Source organism: Silurus aristotelis, assembly GCF_946808225.1.
Source record: "Silurus aristotelis genome assembly, chromosome: 29".
NCBI classification, from domain to species: Eukaryota; Metazoa; Chordata; class Actinopteri; order Siluriformes; family Siluridae; genus Silurus; species Silurus aristotelis.
Window position 1 is genome coordinate 11604611 of NC_139602.1, and position 12930 is coordinate 11617540.

The following is a 12930-nucleotide window of genomic DNA, read 5'->3' on the forward strand; positions in this document are numbered from 1 at the left end:
CAGAGGCGAGACGGTGGTTTATTTCAAATGCCATTACCGGAAGAAGGAGACGAACGAGAGAGAGAGAGAGAGAGAGAGAGAGAGAGAGAGAGAGAGATGTAGGTAATTTGAAATAAATTAGTCAGGGACGCCCTTGATGAAGGCGAACTGACGTAATCAAGGCAGTTTCTTGTTGCCGAGGCAGGAAGTTGAATCCCAACAACATGAAACTACCTAAACCACGCATCAGCTGGAAGGGATGGGCTCTCCAGTCACCGACTTTCAGACAAAGACAATTAAAATAAGCATGGCTCAGATAGCTTCTTTCACATGCAAAGCTGTAGCCAGAAGTCTGTTTACCAAATATACACCAGCAAAAATCTAATTAAGTTCATGCCATCTAACAATATCATCTCCTGAATGAAGTAAACTATTAATTATATGATATATATTTTATTGAAATAGAAAACACTTCTACTAGAGAGATAGCACTGACCTGTCAACATAAAACACAACCAGCCCGTGCATCCATGATTCTCTTTTAATCTCAGGCAAAAGCGTTAAAATGCCGTCACTGATTGGTTTGTGTGCAACAACGCGTGTATGCAAGTGCTAAAAAACACATTTAATTCAAACATTGAACATCTGGATATTCTCATATATGAGTTCTGCAGTCGTAGATTGTAAAAAATAAACAGAATTGCATTTATTTTCAGTAAAGGATCACAACGTTAAGACACAAAACACATCAGTATCACGTGCAAGACAATCAAGAGAAGCATTTTCATTCCACAAGCCGTCAACTGCACCGCCTACTAAAAATCGAATTGCAAAAAAAAAAGCAAAAAACAAACCTAGTGCATCCTGACAGAGCAAATAAAACAGCCCAATGTTTTAATTTTCCCGCCACAGCAGACGTCAAAAATTGTCGATAAACCGTAGCAATGAGACGATATAATCAATATTAAGTGCCTATCGGTGATGAACGGCCATGAAGTCCAGTGTGTCAGCCCAAGACAAAAAAAATGCCAGTGTCTTTGCCCAAGATCTTACCTTTCACTGCGTCTCTGTGCTACTTTTACACGAGTTACTTCTTCCCCATACACTGCGTTGCTTCATCCCTCGCCTCGCAATGTTTAAAAAAAATCCAGCCATCACAAAGTAAGATCCTGACTCGTCCTACAGCATATGAAGCGGAGAAGCGCCTCTCAGTTGCCCAGCACAGCAAGCACATCAAGCCCATCCTCCTCCCCAACCTTAAAAACACTTTTACTGCGGCAGCACCACATTGTAATTTGCAGATCATAAAAGCCAGCTCAGGCGATCCGGATCTAATACAGTGACACTGATATTTTATGAGTCTGACTTATTATGGTCACCTGGCTGATATTTAAATCAACGTTATGGCTTCACTTACAATTCAACCCTTCTCTCTCTCACCGTCTTTCTCTCTTTTTTCTTCTCTTTGTCTTGGGCGTTTTCTTGGACAAAATCTAATCGAAAATGAAAAAGGTGCATTGATTTTTTCTTTACTGCAATGTCTCCTGGGAAGTTATTAGTATTATTTAAAATAACAACAGGAACTAGAAATCTGATGTGTGTCATTATATAAAGCAGATTTACAGCTAGATTGAAATGAAGGCTGCATGAACTCAACACTGCGGGTTTCTGGCTGTGTATTGCAGACAATATTTATCTTGTAGAGTAAATGTGTGTGTGTCATAAATAAACGACAAGCCATTAGAGTTCTCTTCAAGCACGTGCGCTATTGATATGAATGTTTGTTTGGAAAAACCTGTCCAGCAAAGGTCTGAACTGTTGCAGTCTGCAGTCATTTCTCACAGCTTTACATGCCTAGACCGGATCCTAATCTGTAAAGTGCAATACTATTCTTGACCCCATGGTGACGCTCTTCTCTCGGTGAAGCCAAGCGCGCCCTTTCAAAATACAACCACTGCTGAACATATAGTTAGTGTTTAATATAATATATATTTTTTTGTATTAAACCACAAATTTTATTTACTAAATGAATTTCTTTGTGTGTGATATTCCGGAGTAGAATTACTTGAGTAGAATTACACAACTGATCTTTAGGACAACATCTAACACACTCGGCAGTTTAACTATGCATGTCTTTTCTTAAGCTGTTTAGAGTCAATGAGCAATAAGAATTGCAAAAATATTCTTACGTGAAGTTTCAATCAAATTCTAATGCACTTTAATTCAACATGAGAAATTATAATATAAAAAATGCTGTTTAAAATGTAATTGTTTAATTCAGAACACGTTGTAATGTTCACTAAAATTATGAAGCCCAACGTCAATGTCCTCTCATTATAATACATCATTTTGTAATTTTTGGTTTGTTTGCTGATTTAATGAATTAATTATCATGGTTTAAGTTCTCTTACCAATGTTACACACTATAATTATTTTATTTCTTTATATTATGATAAAGAACTTCGTTTGTTTTGTTATATTATTATTAGCCCATTTTCTAATTCACTTTCAGATTTAAGCGGTGTATAAATAAGTTAATTAAAACATTAAAAATCTTGAAAATCTTAAAAATGACACATTTCCACTTATACACACAATTACACAACTCCTAAAAAAACAGAGACGAGTATTTTCTGAGGTCTTTGGATAATTATTGTCGATGTAAAACCATTCACACCAAAAGTCTAAGAATATTAGTTTCACATTATCAACCAAAAAATTAAAATATATTAAAACTTAACAATGGAAATATATTTTTTTTTATCTTAAATACTGAATACTCAATACTCATATAAAAAAAAAAATAACTTTATTTATTTATTTTTTTTAGCAAAAGTTAGGTGCATATCGCCCCCCCCCCCTTTTTTTTTTCTTCAAAGGGACCAATGCATGTAAACAATGCGAGCCAGATGGACAATGCCTTGTGATCATTGTTAAGGCCATTGTGGCCTGGTTGAAGGCCAACATTCAGTCTGTACCTAAAAAAAACCCCACAAGGATGGTTATCAGAGACACAGACTTGACCTGAATAAAAAGCAAGATGCTTTTTACATGCACAAATAAATAGTAATGAAGAAAAAAATCATGATAATCAGGGTAAAAGTTGTTGATATCTGGAGCTTGTGTAAAGGATTGACAGCATACCAGTGTGATTGTTACCGCCTTATCACTGACATTTACATTAATGCAAAACAGGCACATCAGATTTATATTTCTAATTTATTATAAATGCTACAGCTATTTAAATTGATGTTAGTGTTAAAGCTATTAAAGATCGACAGTATTCCTCTAAATTCTTGTTTTCTGTGCAGGAATTGTTTCTATAATACACTTCACCTTGGTTGATTTCATGTGTAGGCAATTGTTCACTGCAAATCGTTTGACCTGTGAAGGTGTTTTAGATTGAGTCCAAGCTATAGGCCTCGTTAAAGGTTTGCAGCGAATGCATTTTTCCATATTCCCACATCATTAGTTTTTCAGTGACACAGTCTGATTTCCTCCCTGAAACGTATAAGGAGGTGAAACCAGTAGCTGTACAGTGACCTGCTTTGGCACTTTTCACCCACGAAAGACTTTTTCCCCCAGGGGATACACGTGGTGGGCTTTTAGTTCCACAGCAAAGCGACAGTAAGCACTTATTTTTGTAAATCCAGCAATATTTTGGACTAAAACAATATGCAAGTCATTATGAAAAGTTTTTCCTTACAAATCAAAGTCTCATTTTTTTTAGTTAAAGGCAATTACTTGTGTAGCAGAATGCCTGGTTTCCATGGAAACGTGCTGAAATATTTTAATGAAAAAAAAAAAGACACGTGCGTGATTTTTATTTTTTTTTATGACTTAATTTATTCATTCTTTCTTATTTATACTCTGACGATGTGTAATTTACACTGTCATTTTTGTTTCTTAACATTTTCAAGATTTATAACAAGAGATTGGGACAAAGATTGCATTGCTTATATATGATATATAATGACAAAAGCAAAAATACAATAAAAAACAAAACAAAAAACAGGGAAGGCCATACAGAATAAAAAAAACATGGAAGAAATTGCAAAGTGGTCATAGCTAGAGATTAAACCAGATGCTGAATTATTCATTAACATACATTTGATAAAGAATAGTCACAAATTAGTGAGAAAAATATATTTGACGTAATACAATACTAAGAGAAACTGAACAGCAACTGCACGGATTCTCACGTGCCCAAATTGCCAGAACGGCACCAAGGTCGAGAAAAATGTAATAAATGTCATATAAAGTCTTTGCAATATAACACCAGTGAAGTGAGACCATTAGAGAGAATCCTTCCTCTCACTTTCATTTATCTAATCGCATTTCTTCAAACATTCTATCTGAGCACCTGGTCCTTTGCATTTACAGAGAAACCGGATACTTAATCAAAAATGTTCTAGAAGCTTCTTTGAGATTCAGACCATCCATCGCATTCACCGCTAATAACTGCTCTTTCATCAACACACTATCATGTAAACACAATATCACTAAACACAGTGTGGCGTCCATTGGCCCACTTCTTTACTCCTAAAGGAGAGGAGCTGGAGAGGTTTTTCTGCTTTCTGTGCGGAGTAAGAGCGCCATCGTGGTGGCTGTGCGTTGTAATTACAATCGATACGTAAAGGAACTCATGTATCTCATGTATCTCATAGAATTAATAAAATCTGTTTTTTTAATTTATTTAAATTCTTTAAACCATACTGAGGATCCTACTACATACATTATATATTCCGTTACTGTAAATCAAAGGCTGTTATACTTGTTATGTTTCTGTAATTTACTTGTTTTTAAAAAATGAACGACACATTCCAGGGTTATTCATTTTAATGCGTAGTCTATCTTTTTTTTCTTTTCTTTCAACTAACATTGTAAATTTAAACGCTTTTAAGCCTTTAAACATATTTGTACACATTTATATCCTAAAATGTAATTATTGCAAGCTGTCTGTTTTTCTCCATAATGTAAATCATTTTATTAAAAATAATTCTAAAAAAAGCTTGTGTGTGTGTGTGTGTGTGTGTGTGTGTGTGTGTGTGTGTGTGTGTGTGTGTGTGTGTATCGCCAGATCTTTGACCAGTGAAGGTCACTAACACGAACCCTTGTTGTCATTCCGGTTTCGTGGCTTTATCTCCCTGCTTTCCCTTCCTCCACACTTGGCAGAGAAGGTCGTGATGCTGTTCGTGTTGTTTATTCTGAGTCCGAACATGCAGTTAAAATAGCACTCTCTCTTCACACCCAGCAAATTTTACTGAGGAGCTGAAATTACATCTGAGACTCGAAAGTGTCTGGAAGCTGGTTTCTAATACGGTGTTTAAGCACTAATGCTCTGAAGATGCAGGTTATTACAGGCCTTCATTGCGTTATTATACCAAATACCACATTTCAGAAAAACAGAGACTTTTAAATGCTACAGATATTCACTCATAGTTGGTTTAAATATAATTTCTTCATGACTTGACTCATTATATTTAGCTTCATTTATAAATCAGAAGCCACCATATGCAGCCATTAAATTACAGAAATCCCCCAAACAGTTTCTTGCATCACATAGAATATACTTTATGATAAATTTAAAACTCTTCATTTTTAGATCACTGTTTAAATATTTTTCTATTTGTTTTTTGTTTACTTATTCTTATTTATTTCAAATAAGACAATAGATGAATAAATTAAAAAATAAACAAATATTTAATGCAAAGCGATGTCACTCATTTCCACAGTTCTTTAATCCATTTAAAGTTTTAATGAATAGCAATTTAATCTGAGCGTAAACACCGCATGCAGAATGAACACTACATGAACTCACTGTGCATTTTACATCAAAAATTCCAAATCGTAGTTAATTTTTATAGTAAGAATAGAAAACAATGGTCTCTTTTGCCCACAAATTCTGCTTTTTTATTTTAAATACATTCACTGTAAAGATATTGCTATATATATATATATATATATATATATATATATATATATATATATATATATATATATATATATATATATACTATAAAGATAAGTATTTTAGCCACGATAACGCGTAGTTGCCTCAAAATATATGTCTAAATGCTGAAACATGTATGGACTTAAATAAACAGAAACACTTGCATTAGTTTCATTCTGATAATAAGAAAAATTGTGCATAACCTCAGCAGTCCTCTAAAATCATTGTTAACATGTCAGTTACGGAAGAGTTATTAAATTGCACGAGATCAGAATGCTGTACGATTTACTTACAAATGCGATCTAATTAAAATAAAACATTAATGAATGTAGATGTAGCTGGTGAAATTCCTCGATTTTGTCTGGAGGTCTCGACGTTAACTAAAGCTCGTTGTTGATCTCTGCTTAGCATAACCACGACACACCAAATCTCGAATATCAGCCTCGGTGAAAGTAGCTAATCTCTTTTAGATGGTTCAAGAACGAGCTGTTACGCGTGTAAACGTTTTAATGGCTCCTCCTTTTCCGGTACGTCAGTTCTTTGGAATAGTACGAAACACTTTCTGATAAAAGAAAAAGCGCTTCATCTTTAGGTAATATAATGATTAGTCAAAAATAAATTCAGTTACAGGATTAATAATATGAAGTTTGAGAATAATCCAAACAAAATTTGTTAATTATTTATTTATGGGACATTCGCGCTTTGCTTCACAAACCCTTTCCATCTTTTTTTCGTGTTTGACCTTGACTAACACACCCACGCTGTCTTGAGAACGGCCTGTTTATTAGCAGATCAGTTGTATTGGGAATGATAAAGCAGGACAAGCAACAAATATCCTTGACAGGTGTGCTCCAAGACCATAGCTGAGGACCACTTTAGTTGCTGTAGAAAAAGAAAAACATAATTCATGCTAATGCCCAAAAAGCTTACTCTTGTGAAACATCAGCTGCCACGTGCGAAAAAAATAGAAAATCGTACATGGGCAACATTACTTCTTGTTCACCTGTTTAAAAGCCACCTGGGAAAATACTATGGCCATGTGGAGGCACAGTTATCACCATTAGAATAAACAATATTACCCTAAATCTAACCTCAAATCACATCTTTAATAATACTTTTGGTTGTACACAATGAATACACACTGAATGACTAATATAGATTTAGATCTGCAGCAGGATCATTGTGTTATCTCCAAGTTTATCTTTGTTCTATACATGCTGTTTAGCTTCAAAAATGGGTTCTACTTAAAAACCTTTTGAATTGTGAAACACTAAATAGAGCATTTAAATAGATCCCCTTGGGCACCCAAAAGCCTTTCAGGGTTTTCATGTTTCTAAGTTGGTAGTCCACTGGATTGTCTGATTATATTCCATATGTAATAACCTGGAAGTGCTTTTGTTGTTGAGTCTATTACCAAACATAACTACACACTACTACAAATAAAAAGGTTTGTACAGCTTATTAAATACGTCTTGTTAGGATTTTACAGCACAAATAGATTTAGTAGGCAGTTTGTATAAAGCAAACTAATTGTTACAAAGCACTAAGTGTGAAATTTCATTTTTAACTTAAGAAGTTAAGAACAGCTGGTGCAACCCAATCCAGACATTGCTGCTTTATAAGCAGAAGCATCATGTAGGAGATGGGAATAAAAAAAGCCTTGGCAAGCTGCAGGAGAAAGAGTATACAGTCATGAAAGAGCTGTAGTGCCTCAGCAGGGGACAAAATAAATGCAAATTATTTGTCCTTGTGTTTACTCATTTACACACATGCAGAAAGAATGTGTTTTTTATCGATTTCTGTTCTTTCCCTTACATTTTGTTCTGTCATTGCTTTTTTTCATTTCCTACTTTTATGTAAAATGTCAGAAGACCCAGGTGATACTGACATCACGCACATATTACACACAATAGTGCCATGATGACATTATACTATAATAAATATATGTACACAATCATGTTATAATCCACTCTTTTTCTTCCTTTAGTACCATGATGATGGCTTTATTTAAAGTTGATACATGATACATCTACCTCAGATGAATGTTAGCCAGATGTGCAATGAGTTATTTCACAGCCTCTCTGTGGGAATCTGAATCCAGGCTCCTACCATTTGGTCCATGAGGCCCTGGGATTTGTGAAACTTTTGATTTAAATGTTGTGCCCCTATTTTGTGTCTCACCATTGGCAGACTCTAAATGTCAACACTTTAGCATAGATCTTGAGATTTCCATTGACGGCTTAGTTTCACTTTGCTAAATGTGTAATATGGTCACTCTCTATCAAGGATACGTCAAACAAGCATGACAAAGTCCTTTATCATATATTTTTTTAATTATATTTCACACCCTTAAATTGCTTTTTTATTTTGCAGTGAATGAGACATGAGCATTCGCTAACAGTTTGAAACTCCAGACATGGTGATAATAACATTTATAAGACATATAAGATTTTGTTGTGAGTGGATTTAGGATGCTGTCTTTAGACCATATTTTGGAGAATGCTATTACAGTTTTTTATGAGCATTAAAACTTTAAGTAATATCAACGTGAAGTCTTGGAGTTTTTGCTAATTGGTTCTGTTGATTCTATTAAAATAGAGTTTTACATTGGAATTCAATAAAATTTTTGGACATGTTTATTGTATGTTCAAATTTAGAAGTAAATGGTTAACCTGATTTGCATGTCTACGATATAACTTTTTTTAACACGTCGTCTCTCCTTTTGGCTTCCTGACTTGCTCATTTGTCTTATTGGTCTTTCGTTCATTCAGCACCAATAGCGTTTTTTTTGATGGCGCTTTATAGCGCTGGGTTAAAGGTGTTGGCCTTGACTTCACGGAAGTTCAAAGGCAATTTGTGCTCTGAAATATTGTGGGCCTTGAGCACATCATCCTCCGCATTTCCCGATAAATCTAGGCAATCGAAACAACATCACCCAATATGAAAAAGCTGGAAGCCAACAAAAATAATACGAGCTTCCTCAACCAGATAATACAAGTAGTGGTGAGCATGTGGTGAAATGTGCACACACACACACACACACACACACACACACACACACACACACACACACACACACACACACACACACACACACACACACACACACACCACATTCACCGCCAAACTGTTTTCTGCCGAAAGCCAAACTATTGAATAGCTTTCTGTGTAAAATAATGAAAATTAAAAATGTTCTTCTCTCAATAAGTCATTTGTATAAAACTTTCTTTAAAACGGAAAATGTTAGAAGTTGTTTTTTAATATTAGTTTCTGGGATTGTATCTCCCCATTTTATTTTATTTTTTACGGCGGAAGGAATCTCACTCCTTCGAGCAGAAGGTGCAATTAAGAGAAGAAAAATGCAATTTAGTGCCGGTGCATTTACGACGTTGTCTAGACTGGACGTGTTTTCAAATGACCGCTGGAAATTTCCTTTAGTGCCCACCCTTAGTCTGCTTGTAGGCTTTTACACACACACACACACACACACACACACACACACACACACACACACACACACACACACACACACACACACACACACACACACACACACACACACACACACTTTCTGCTTTCTGTTGTTATCTTCAGGCTATACCTGGACTGCAAACAAATTCGCTCTACCTTATTTTTTGCAGACATTTGATCTAACTAAAAAAATAAGACGAATCGTTCGGCTGGACAAAAGTGGCAAATTAGGACTTGAGACATAATTGGCTGTAGCTGGTTTTATTTGGCCAAGAAAAAAAAAAACCCAAAAAATTCGCATTGATTTGCGAGAGGAAATGCATCTGATTTTCCAATTACAGACTATAGTCGGTTCAATGTTCGTATAAGTTTAACATTAAATGTTTAAATATGACTTTTTCAGGAGCTACAGCACACTGTTTTTCACAGTTCATTTTCAACATTGCGTCACTTTGTTTCGCCTCTGTTTTCGCCTTTGTTTCTTGTATTTTCAGATTGAATCGAAATCTCTTCGTTCACGTTGTATTTAAAGTTGGAGCGAAGTTTATCGTAGAGCTGAATGAAATATTTCAATTACATTTTTAAAAGAAAAATTTATATTGACTTAATAATTAATTGAATTTACATTTTTTTATTACATTCTTAACTTGCATGTGCATATATTTCAACGTTCCTCCCATTTTTCACCGCGTAACATGTAAACAGCTAGCAAAAACAACAGCTTACAATGGTATAGAAATAGAAAACCCTGCAGCCTTCTCTTCACTTAGACCTTTCATTTTCTGAGTGGATAACGCAAAAAAAAATTGCAAAAAAAATCAAATAAAAAAAGAACTTATTTACAGTGAGTAATAATACACAAAGGTGATTAATCACATTGCATAGTCTTAAATGTGGGCATTTTCCTGTAAATAAAATGTCTACAAGATTCAATTAATAACAACAATAATAATAATAATAATAATAATAATAATAATAATAATAATCCTAGACACAATCACAACTTCTCTGATACGTCCATTACAATATGCCAAGATCAATTCAGAGTAAAATAGGTATATTTAATGGAAAGGTCAATTGAAACCTAATTCTTTGTTAGAAAAAGGTTTTACAGGATGTAAATGGCTTTCTTTATGTATCAATATAGTTTTAAGATTGATATTTTAAAGCAAGATATGCTGAAGGGTGAATCAGGTAATGTGTCCATAAAAGTCCCAACGTTTGTGTATTCAACAACCATGTACTAAAATCAGACTTTGTCTTCAACAGGGTTCAACTTTGCATTGACATTTTTGGGAATTATTATAACATCCGGCACATAAGTGAAAAAATTACAGTTCACAAAAGAGGGTTACCGGAAAAATACTGCAGGCGATCTCGGCTTAATTTCTTCTCTTTCATTCGTCGGTTCTGGAACCAGATTTTCACCTGGCGGTCGGTGAGGTTCAGCATGCGCGAGAGCTGCAGCCGCTTCTCTTTGTTTATGTAAACATTAAAGAAAAACTCGCGTTCGAGCTCCCGGATCTGAAACTTGGTGTAAGGGCATCGCTTCTTCCGCGTCCGAATGGCACCTTCAAATATTAAATATAAGAAATATATATATATAAAAAAAGTAAACTAATAATTATATATATATATATATATATATATATATAGCATACAAAACTAGTCTAGGTCAAAGGTCATGAAGAAATAAAGTTCATACTATAGGCTCTGTATTCTCCACCCTGCTAACTGCCACGAGGAAATTTAAGAAACTTGTTTACAAAACAATTTATTTCTATTTGCAGGTTTTTGTAATATTCTCGTGAAAGATTAAAAATAACAATATTTAGGAACTTGATTTCTAGATGCACAAATTGGTTGTTTGTTAGTAATTAATATTGTTTTTAAGATTTGTAATAATTTTTTTTTTTTTTTTTATGTACATTTTGGGCAAAAAAACATGTTGAGATGATATTTTGAGATATTTTAGCCAAAAGATCTCTATAATATAATATAATATAATATAATATAATATAATATAATATAATATAATATAATATAATTTGTTATATGTAATTTTATAATATATATATATAAACATATCCACATCTCTAACAGATATAGTTAAAAGCCCAGTTAAGGCCTGTATTTCTTTCTTTCTTTTTTTTTCATAGCATTTTTGTTGTTGTTAGTTCAGTTCTAAAGCAGAAACGCTGAGATCTATCATGCTGTTTATTTTCATCAACACTTTATTCGACTGATAGGAAGACGCCGTTCTCGCCCTAATGAAGAAGAGAGTGTTAAACACGCTACACACTTTCACAAGCAGAAGCTCAGCGTGCAATGTGAAGCCCTACAACTCTTTACATACAATTACCGAGCTCTTAGTGCATGTAGGTTTAAACAGCGCTGTTCTGCCCAATTGCTTTTACCCTCCACGTCTCCTTTAAAAATCCCCTTTAAATGTCTATAGCGCAAGTTCATGATCAAAGTTAACATTTGTCACAACAGCTCGCTCTTAAAGTTTCACAGACTCACTTCGAGCTACGCGTGTGTGTAACATATCGTTTATTTCTTTTCAAAGCCCTTTTCCCGTCGTAAAAATTCTTCTTGTTGCAAGAAATAGGTTTTGTAGGTTATAATAAAATCCTTTGAATGCTTATAAAACTGCACGTAAAATCTGGCCGGCGAAACGCCGGGCTCGAGCCCTTCAACCTTTTTATTTTCTTCCTTTTCTCTCTCTCTCTACAGCAGCCGGATACCTACTGGAGTGCTCGTTTTTGCAGGCGCCGTCGTCTTTCGCCGCCGCGGACGAGGCGCCCGACGTTGCGGTGCCATGCTCGTCTTCTTCGTCCTCCTCCTCGCGCTGGGGGTCTTTTTCTGGGTCGGTACGCGCCACCGGATCCGGTTTGCTGACGTCCTCTTCTTTTTGCACGCAGTCCTCTACGGATCCTCCGTAGGCACCCTCGAAAAAACGATCGAAACCTTGGGGGAGGACGTTGTTGTTCTTTCCCGTGGCGGGGTAAAAGCTCGTGCCGGCTTGTTGATGAAGGTGATGATGAGGATGATGATGATGGTGGTGGTGGTGGTGGTTGTTATAGACGCTCTCGTTCTTCATCAGCATTTCCGTCATGGAGGACGATGGCGGAAGACATTCCTCTGCCGCGTAGCACGGCGCGTAGCTCCCTCTGTGGTGCCACTTGGCTGACGGATCCAGTCCGTATGACACGTCCCGAACCGGCTGCACGTGAGACAGGCTTGTGGGGTACGGGTAAGCGATCTGACGCGAGGAAGCCTGCGGCAGGAAAGACGACACCGCAGAGGACGAGGAAGAAAACTCGGGCACGTAGTAGGCACAATTGGGGAGGTAGAGGCTCGAGCCGCAGCCCGCCCTGTCCCCGAATTCGGCACTTCTGTCTTTTCGCGTCTGGGAGCAGAAGTTTCCCAGATTGACCGAGTTAAACATCGTCCTGACTCATGCACTCGGTGTCCAGTCCGATGGATGTTTTTTTGCGGGGGGGTTGGTGGTGATGGTGGTGGGT

The 12930-nt window shown here is 35.9% G+C and overlaps 1 protein-coding gene across 1 annotated transcript; it reads right to left on the bottom strand.

The window, feature by feature from the left end:
• Positions 1 to 6011: 6011 nt before the first annotated feature.
• hoxc11b (homeobox C11b) lies at positions 6012 to 12882 on the bottom strand. The gene is given in 4 exon segments (XM_083535824.1): positions 6012 to 6814; positions 10759 to 10974; positions 12155 to 12861; positions 12863 to 12882. Coding segments are annotated over 4 exon segments (1026 nt in total). The 5' UTR covers positions 12868 to 12882; the 3' UTR covers positions 6012 to 6716.
• Between the last annotated feature and the right edge of the window lie 48 nt (positions 12883 to 12930).